Raw genomic sequence first — 10,000 nt, 5'->3', positions numbered from 1 at the left:
GAGGAAAAATAAGATGCGTCCTACATAAAGCTCGTCTTAAATAAGACGAGGGTCATTTATACAAAGTTTTTCTTGTCTTAACTAAGACACGTCTTATCTAAGAACTGGTGTTAAGGGCTGTTCTAAAATAAGACATGTCTTAGCAAAGTCACGTCTTATTTTAGATGAAATGTGCCGTTTATACGGAAAGTTTACATCTTATTTAAGATGCGTCTTATGGGGGACGCGTCTTATTGTTCCTCGCGTAAATGGCCCTAATGTATTGATTTTTTGTCCACCAGTACGAAATAAAGTGGCTGTTGTGAAGAGCCGACTGTTAGTGGAGGTTTGACTGTAGTTTTAGTGAACTTTGTTAACCCTTTAAGCCCCAGTATCCACATACAAATTCTCCAAACTGATCTCCATACATTTCCTTACAGAATGAGTTGAGAGAATTTGATAAAAGATCAAGGCATCTTTTTCTTGGGTGATCACTTTATTAATTCTCATAATTTATCTCTTGACAGTGTATGGATATTGTTAGGAAAAAATTGATCTTGGTCACTATTGGCACTAAAAGGGTTAACCAAGGAGTGTGGAAATCATGAAAGGCTTTTGGGCAGTTACTGTTTCCTTCATAATACATAAAACTTATTCTCATATTTGTAATTTAGGGATCACCTCAGTTTGTGGATATTTCAGTTGGTGATGAAGAATGTGTTGCAGTGTTTGAATTTGTAACAAATGAAGCTTGCAAACAACCTCCTACAGCACCAGAGATGCCTTGTTCTTTATATGGTAATGACAACAAACGGAGGGATCTTACACCTTTGATAAAGCTAAAAGGTACCGCAGTGGCAGATCCAAACCTTTAGATAAAGGGGGGGGGGGGGGGGGGGGGGTTGGGGGCTTGGTCATAATTATGTTCATGTACATACATACATGTTTTTTATTTGGAGTCTTACACAATAAATAGTATCTCAACTGCATTTCCAAATACCTAAAATTACAAACAACAAAACTTCCTATCCATACAATAAGTTAGGAGATGGGGGGGAGGGGGTGGTCTCCAAAAAAATTTTTTTTGGGGGGGGCTGTTAGGCCCTGTTTGTTTCTGTATAAAGTCACATCTTGAACAGTGTATTGTGGAGTGCCAAGATTTACAATCATTTTCACTCTATTACAATATTTTTGGAAAGAATTAATTTTCAGTTAGAACTGTACTACATGTACATGTAGCTCATTTTTTTTGCATTTTGTTCTAACATATGTTTGCTGCATGTATTTTACAGGTGGTTATGAGGTTGCTTCTTCAATTACAGACTTTGACTTTTTCATCAACGTTTGTAGAGGGATAACTGCTATTGACGAAACAGAAGGCTGCCCGCCAAACAGTTCAATGTGTAGAGTTGACAAAAAGCTTTCCAATCAAGAAGATATTGGAAGCATAAGCTTTGCTAGCAAACTTTCTTTCCTTTCAAACAATGACATTGTTCTTGTTTATAACACAACCCGGAAAGTAAGTGGCTGTGTTGGCAATCCAGTGACGACAATAACTTTCAGGTGTCCTGGAGAAATGGTAAGCTTACAGTAATAAGGTCTACGTAAGGTTATTTGTGGACATACTTATGGATCATTGAAGGAAACTTTAAGGTGCGTAGAGGCCTATAGTGTACAGTACATGTTACAGGTCAAAATTAAATTCAGTAGGGCTTGCACAGTCTTGAAAAAGTCCTTGACTTTTCTTCAACTTTGAATGTAGTGGCCTAAAAAGTGTTTTTAAGGCTTTTTGGTTGTCCAGAACAGAACATAAATCATAGCTCAGAGAAGTTAATGGTGATTTACATAAGGCTTTTTTTGTTTTATGCAAGAATTAACTATCAGTTTAAGAAAAGTGAACTGAAAAATGTAGAGAAGTTGTGGAGCAAACAGCTCAAGCCTTTTAAGTCCTCTGAGAATGGACTGGAAATGTGCATTTTTGTTCAATCTGTGAAATTACATTCCCAGTAGGTGGTACTTGAAAATCGAATGTGGTCCTTGAAAAGTCCTTAAAAATGGTTGCAAGTTTTTATGTATGAACCCTGTAATCAGGTTAAATTTTTCTCAATTTTCTTTGTCTCCTAGCTCTAATTCAATGAATAATTAGGGCTAGGAGACAAAGTAAATTGAGAATCAACCTAGGTAAAAAATGTTAACCTGAATTTAATTTTGACCTGTAACATACACAGTGAAGTTAAATCCAGTGTTCAAGCACCTTGGAAAAATGCCACCCACCTCCCCCCCCCGGACAATTGCTCATTTTGTTTTTCACTATCTCTTGTGGATGAGTTTCAATGAAACTCCATTGCCTCATACAGTAGTTCCACTTGAGTTTTGAACATTTTGATGTCATTTCCATATTCTACTGTGGAAGTGAGGTGTTCTAGTGATAATCGCTTTATATAAGAACTTCAGATCTGTGGGTCCAAAATCAAGTCTTGCCATTGTGCCCCTTTCTTAGATACACTGTGAGGAACTTTGCTCCATTATGTCTGTTTTCAACCAGGGGTATTAATGTTTCTGACGACATCCAGATCTTGCTTGGTGTGACCCTGCCTAGCATCCCTCATCCCATCCAGAGGGGAGGGGACATTATTTTCTGTAACAATACTCTAAAGTGCTTCATGCTACAGAAGCTGATTTGGGCTTTGGATAAGAGGGCTTATGGCTTGTGTATTCCTCAATATAATTACGTGTACATTTCACTCAACTGCTTGTCTTGATGTATGAAAGTGGCTTTGAAATGTGTCTATGTATGTATTGAGGAAAACCAAACTCTAGGTAATTTTCATCTTTTGTACACTTCTTTCTCTGTTTATATCGTTCATTAGTGGTAGGACTGCATTGTCAAATAGTAGAAAACCCATCGTTAATTTTTGTAAGAGGTCATCACATTGGATGCATTTGCAAAACAGTTTCCAAGGTTATTGATCCAATTTTTATTTTTGCATTTCTTTCAAACGAACGTGAAATCTGGCAAATCTAGGATCAAAAATCTGTTTTCGGATTTGCCGAAAGAAACTCACCCTAAATTTGCACTGAATTTGTGTAGGTGTGTCCAATTTGATCCTTTTGCTAACAAGTTGAACTTGCTTTCAGGCTGATAAAGGTCCAGTTTTAACTGCAGCAGGTGACTGCAGGTTTGAGGTGTTGTGGGAAACTGAATTTGCCTGCCCTGAGGCCAAGATTATGTCTACAAATAACTGTACGTTGGTCAATAAGTTTGTCAACTTTGACTTGACAAAACTTTCAGCTGACAGCCTTGAAAACTACAAGCTTGGCTACAATGTTGTGGAGAAAGGAAAGAAGACTCATTACATTATTTACATGAATGTTTGTAAACCTCTTGGATTTCCTTGTGGAGACAGAGGTTTGTTTTCTTTCCCTTGTTGAAAAAGTTTGTCAAGTATTAACCTCATCTTCAAAGCAGAGTAGGGGATGGGTGGAAGTTAAATTTAAAATAATTATGCAGTGATTTTGTTACCTCTGCGTCCTGTGTCTCTCCGCATAAAAATCCCCAATACTCAAAATAATTCATGGCATGCGTCCCGTAGGATGCAAAGATCGATCAGTTGATATGAACATGTGTATTTGTAGAAATATCCCATTCGTGTAATTTCCGTGGCAGTTATTATAGCTGTTGTTAAACAATGCATTTTTCTTTTAGCCTTTGCTGTGCTTTCAAATAGAACGACTACATTTTAAATTCAGTGAACTGTAATACAGAGTTTTGGTGTCTGTCTTCAGACTTACTGTCTGGTGACATAAAGATCCAAGCATTTTCAATTTTGAACTCATTTTTTTAAACTGGGACTCATTGGTTCTGGACGGGGACTCATAATTTTTCACAGGATGAGGCGCAGAACTCACCATTAGTATTTGTATGAACATCACTGATTATGATTAAAATAACTGAACCTTGCTAACCACTCAAAATTAGTACTTTTGCCAAGAATGGTGAAATTTAGTTGGATAGGGTGGATCAAAATCAAACAAATTTTGAGTTTTGAAACTATTTTTGTTATTTCCTTGAGAATTAGTAAACACTATTTTTCACTGGAACAGTCATATTGAAGTATGACTTCTTTGTGCTTCAAGTACATTGTAAGTAACTGGCTGTTTTCACTCTCACACATCAAAATTGACTGATAAACAGACGGATAAAATGGGTTATTTGTTCAAAATTAAAACTGTCCCGTTTTCGCTTTCACATTTAGACGATTATCCGTATGACGCGAATCATGCAGCACCTCTGATTTGAACACGCTCATTTTTTGCCCCCAGACTATATTGATTGCAAATCTCTTTAACTTATTACGGAAATCAGGGGTTTGACTCGTAATGGTATTTTAAATAAACTGATTTTAAAATTCAAAGTTTGTATAGGTAATAGCATGATTTGTAGTGATATTTGGCATAAAATACCAAGAGTGATATTTCGAAATTGTTATACGTAATTTCACGAGCCGTTTGGCCAGTGAAATTTGAGACAATTTTGAAATATCACTCTTGGTATTTATGCCTAATATCACGTACAGATCATGCTATTATTTGTTTATACTACTACCCACAAAAGGTTTGTAATTTTCGCATGTAGGTATTTCAAATTAGGCTGAAATACCACTGCTCTAAGCCAATGAAATTGCAGAAATTTTTCCTCTAGTAGTATAAAATAATGAACTGCTGTATGGAAAGTAACTGATGTTGAATCTGATTCTCTATCAAAATGGTAGAGTAAGTAATACTGACAGTAAAATTGGCGATTGGCTGTGAGTCTTGAATTTCTATTCCAAGTGTGTGCTGTCACTTATTTTTTCGCTGGCTTGCCTCTTCTTTTTGATCTTTTTTTTTTTCTGTCTTTGTCAGCGGTGTTTTTTCCCGCCTGTGACCTCCAACTGTTTTTGATGTTTGGAGCATGAGTCTAAGTGGCTCTTCCACTGAGTCACCTCAGTGTGACTTGGGATTGCCTACTATTTCTGATGCCAGGTTGCCTTGGTTACCTCTTGATATGGTTTTCCTAATTTTTCTTGCCTTTGGCAGTTGGGTTTCTCATCGGTACTTACCCTTCTTTTGCATGATTCTGCAGGAACGAACTCTACAGTTTGTCAGGAAAAGCTGGATGGAGCAAAAAGATATTCACTGGGAGATATATTCAAGCAAACACTGCGCTTTGCAGATAGGCATTTAACCTTAACCTACGAACATGGCGATCAGTGCCATAATAAACTTAACAGAACGACCATCATTATGTTTATATGTGATTATCATGTCGATAAAGGACAGCCTGTTTTTACTGCCGAAGACTACTGCTTCTATTATTTTGAATGGAGGACAAAATATGCTTGTGCACCAAGTCGTCGGACTGGAACACAATGCCGAGTGGAGGGCCGAAACGGTTTGCGCTTTGATTTGTCGGAACTTGTTCGCATGAACAATCAGTCAAATTGGGTTGGTCTGGATGGTGAGACTAGCAGCTCGGATAGGAAAATATTCCTGAATGTCTGTGGTGGTCTTAATTTTAGAGATGAAACACAGCAGTGCGACAGAACTGCTGCTGTATGTATGATTGAAAAGGGCACAGTGGTAAGCCTGGGAAGATACACAGACCCACCAACTTTGAACCAAGACAACTCCATCAAGCTGGTTTATACACAAGGCAGTAAATGTAAGAAGGACAATTTAGGGAAGAGCATTCTAAGAAATTCAACGATAACGTTTATTTGTCAACCTGGAGATTTAGCAAGCGCTCCTGTTCTTGTCAGTCATTCCGAAGACAACTGTCATTATGAGTTCATGTGGGAAACAGGTAAACATTAAATTTCTTAAGATTTGTTAGTTGTAAGTGTCATAGTTTAAGAGAGCTGCAATTGTCAAGAAAAGGCGGAAAAAATCGAAGAACGGCTTCCCTAAAAGTCTGTCGGCCGTCCGTTGACAGACTTTCCAGCAAAAGCCGGCCGACAGACGGTCGACAATCAGCCAACAGACGACCCACATTTGGCCGACAGACGACCAACAATCGGCTGACAAACGGCCAACAGTTTTCTTCCCTGGGAGGGCCACCCCCATTTAAAAGGAATGAGGACTTTTAAATCGTCTCGTTCAGGGGTGTAAGTTGCACATAATTTTCACTCAAGGTTTTGGGTAGGGAAAGCCAATTACTGATCAAGTTCCTTCTCCACAACTGTTCTTTAAAATCAAGCGATATACAAACTGTTTTACTCACTGCACCTATAATTGAGTAACTCACTTTCTCTTGTTAACATATTTTTTTGGAATTTTTAGTTTTTGTTTTATTGACGTACTATAAATGTTAGTTAGGACCGTTCCACCCCTCAAAAAAAAAAAAATAAAAATAAAAGATCAAAAAGCTGTCTCTACCACAGACCCTTACCTTGGAATCTAATGGTGCAGTCTAGAGAGGCCATTTTTTGTTAAGTTTAACGATTAAACAAATGGTTTTTAGCTGCAGCATGTTCTTTGGGTGTAAAACGAGGAACCAACTGCAAGGTTCAAGATACAGATGCTGGGTATGCGTTTGACCTAACTCCTCTGGCTGAACATAAGTGGGGAAAGAATGATTCTTACCTTCTACAAGCTAATATGTCAGTGTACAGCTATCAGTTGAAGGTGAGGTTTTCACTGTTCAATTTCTTGAACTCGCCGTTTTCAATCGTTTACAAGAGGGTCTCAATGGGGTTAACCGATAGGCGTAAAACGGCCAAAAATTTAGTCGATAGCCGTAAAAATTGAAAAATTTTAACCGTTAGCCGTAAATAGAGTAAAAAAGAGTTAACCGTAAAAAAAACTGTTCCCTAGATTTGCTACTTTCAAGCCGGTACTAAACTCACTTATGGTTGCGTTTTTTATTTCCAGGCTAGTGTGACTCCGTACGCACGTTAGGCGAAACGTGTTTTAGGTGCAGACCAAGACCTAGGCTGGGCCTCCTGCGCGAGGGTTGTCCAATACTCACAAATAGACTCCATTGGTGTTAGTGGTGATAAGAAGGGTCTCCATTGGTACCAATGGTACGATTATTTTCTGATGTGGTCTGGCTGGGTACAGGGCAACTCCAATGGTCCATTGGTACCAATCGTACGATTGGTACCAATGGAAAAGCACCCTATTCCAATGGTTCTATTGGTGAATATACATCTCATTAAGGGGACTTAGATTATTTTCTCATGTGGTCTAGCTGGGTACAGGGCAATGTCGCGCCCCGGCCTTGAGTTGGGCGTTTGCGTGTCCGCTTTTGCTTTTTCACAAAGATTATTTTTAATTTGACTATTGACATTTCTATGTGTAAAATAATATTCGAAGTGAAATACTTTATAAAAAGTATGATCTATCAAACGTTAAAATTTTTCAAAAGAATAGCTTGTTTCATCCTGAGATGATCCGAAGACCTTTATTTTGATTTAAAGATACAAAAAAGACAGTTTAATTAATATTCAACTTTTTGAAACAAAAGAAGTTAATTTTTAACTTTTTCTGTTAACCGTAACTGAAAAAAATTAACCGATAGCCGTAAAAGAGCCTACATTTTAGCCGATAACCGTAAAAGCCACCACCCCATTGAGACCCTCTTACAAGAATACAGACGCCTTTTGCGCAACTAATTTTTGGACATCATTATTTTGTCAGCTGTTCTTTAGAGGTTTCGATGGCGCCGCCATCGAAAGTACTGCAGTAAAGCAAACACTCACAGAAACAAAAAGGCTGGATACCAGACCAAGTTTTAATGCTACCTGTATGCCTACAAAAATCACCAAAAAGTTATTATGGTTTGTGCTTCCCGACGAAATTTGCTTGATATCTTCAAGATTCAAAAATCTGCAGGAACAATTTGGGTGCAGGCAAAGGCATCAAGCAATGACTTTACATCAGAAATGACCTAAAACAACAATATCCTTGTGACATACAGTAAAAACCCGTATATAAGAACCAATGTTTTACCAAGCTAGGATAAGAAGGTTCTTATGAAAATGGCGCCAACTGGAAAATTAGGCTGCTCAGGTTCTTGAAGAGGTTCTTATTTGTAAAAATAAATAAGGTGTTTGGGGCCTATTTTGGGCCTATTTTTGGTATTGCATGCATAATAGTTGTTATTTAAATAGCCCTTTAATCCAAGCATGTTAAAACCATTTATGAAGTTTACACAAAGCTATGGAAGTTAAACAGAACAAAAATAACATGGTACTGTGTCTTATCTTCATTTTACTCACTGGAAGAGCTTGTTCTATTGAATTTGTGTATTTAGTGTTTGACTGAATTTCTTAACCCTTTAAGCCCTAAGAGTGATCAGCATCAAATTTCTCCTTGTAATATCAATGCTTTGTAAAACAAAGTGGTCATAAGAATTACGGACATGATCACACAAGATGAATTTGCTTGATATTTTATCAACTTCTCCCCACTACTTCTGTGGGAAATGAATAGGGGGAACAAACGAGAATTCAACTTTTGATGTTAGGGTTTAAAGGGTTAAAATCAGAACCTGTTTCAAAATTGTAGGCTAAAGCAGGTTCTTATGTAAAATGGGTCTAAATAGTCTGCTACACAGCCGTCACGCAACGCTCCTTCGGGGAGGAGCGTTGCGTGACGACACTAAAAACGGTTGTGTAGCAGACTAGGGTCTAAATGGACAATCTTAGCCTAACAGGCTCTTAAAATCTAGGTTCTTATACGCGGGATTTTACTGTAGCCCCTTTAATTTTCTCCACTCTTTGTTGACCATCCAGATTTGTGGTGGAAGTAACCAGACCTTTTGTCCTGGTGGCAACATTGGGGCATGTCAGATAAAACGAGGAGAACCCACGTTTCACAAGAACCTGGGTAAACCTAACGGCATACTGTTCTACTATGATGGAATGTTGAATCTCACCTATAGAAATGGAGAGCCTTGTCACAATGGCGTCAATCGTACCACGCACATTACATTCCTCTGTAATAGGTCGGCAGTTGACAATGGAATTGGAGTTCCAGAATATGAGAAAGAGGATCACTGTGTTTATAACTTTAAGTGGTTCACAAAGTACGCCTGCCTCACCAAGGTCAGTGAGTAAAATTTACTGAAGAGGTGCTTGGGGAAAAGACTTCCCGTATTTTTTTTCTTGCCGCATCTGGGACAAAAAAATTTATTATGCGCCCCTTCCGAATAAGCGCCGCGGCCCTGATACATGTATAATCAAAATCAAAGGACTGTCACTGTTAGTTTAACAATGAAAATAGTAATACTGTAGTTACTACAATTCTTTGTTGCGTCCAACTTTCAAGTAAACGCCTCTCCTCAAATGATCGTCGCCCTCGAAAAAGCGTCGCATTGGAGGAGTGGAAAATTTAATAAGCAACGCGGCGATTATTCTAGTAAATAGGGTATCATCTTCGCTAAATTAAGTAAGCCCCCATCTTTATTAAGCCCCCTTCAAACGTGCTTGAACTTAATAACTGCCCCCAGGGGGCTTATAGATCAGTTATGGTAATAGGATTTAATTTCTTGATTTGCAGATCGCAGAGTGTATTGCCAGATCCGGTTCAGATCAATATGACTTGACAAGCTTGGTTAAGACAATAGATAACTGGCACGCTGACGGGGATGGTGGAACGTTTTACATCAATGTTTGTCGCATGTTGAATCTTTCTCCTACCATTTCCAAATGCAGTGGTACTGCTTCAGTCTGCCTAGTGAAGCAGGATGGTAGCTTTGTGAATTTAGGTAAGTAATAGGGACTTTGAGATCCAACGGCTCGACGGCAACGAGAACGTCGCTTAAAAAGTGAATTTGTGTTCCTACCGTCTTAATAGCGATTATTCCTACCCACTTACTTTGTAAAATGTAGGCGAACCCTCCTGAAGCTAAATTTCAAAGGACCATAGCCAAGCTCAGAAAGAGAAATAAAATTTCGTCGTTGCTTGCTTACGTCCTCCATGAAATGCAAAATTAGGCATTTCAATCGTAGTCGTGCAAAAAACAGGAAAGAAATGT

At 38.3% G+C, this 10,000-nt stretch overlaps 1 protein-coding gene across 1 annotated transcript in view; it reads left to right on the top strand.

The window, feature by feature from the left end:
* LOC140951630 (cation-independent mannose-6-phosphate receptor-like) overlaps nt 1-10,000 on the top strand; it is a 63,170-nt gene that overhangs the window by 5,275 nt on the left and 47,895 nt on the right. The window contains exons 3-9 of the mRNA XM_073400929.1: nt 654-825; nt 1,272-1,558; nt 3,118-3,388; nt 5,105-5,824; nt 6,482-6,645; nt 8,757-9,068; nt 9,523-9,730. Coding sequence (XP_073257030.1) covers nt 654-825; nt 1,272-1,558; nt 3,118-3,388; nt 5,105-5,824; nt 6,482-6,645; nt 8,757-9,068; nt 9,523-9,730 — 2,134 coding nt within the window. The remainder of the gene's footprint in view (nt 1-653; nt 826-1,271; nt 1,559-3,117; nt 3,389-5,104; nt 5,825-6,481; nt 6,646-8,756; nt 9,069-9,522; nt 9,731-10,000) is intronic.

Source organism: Porites lutea, chromosome 1 (genome assembly GCF_958299795.1).
Source record: "Porites lutea chromosome 1, jaPorLute2.1, whole genome shotgun sequence".
In the NCBI taxonomy this organism is placed as follows: Eukaryota; Metazoa; Cnidaria; class Anthozoa; order Scleractinia; family Poritidae; genus Porites; species Porites lutea.
Note: the sequence above shows the minus strand (reverse complement) of the source record. Positions and strands in the feature narration are given on the sequence as shown.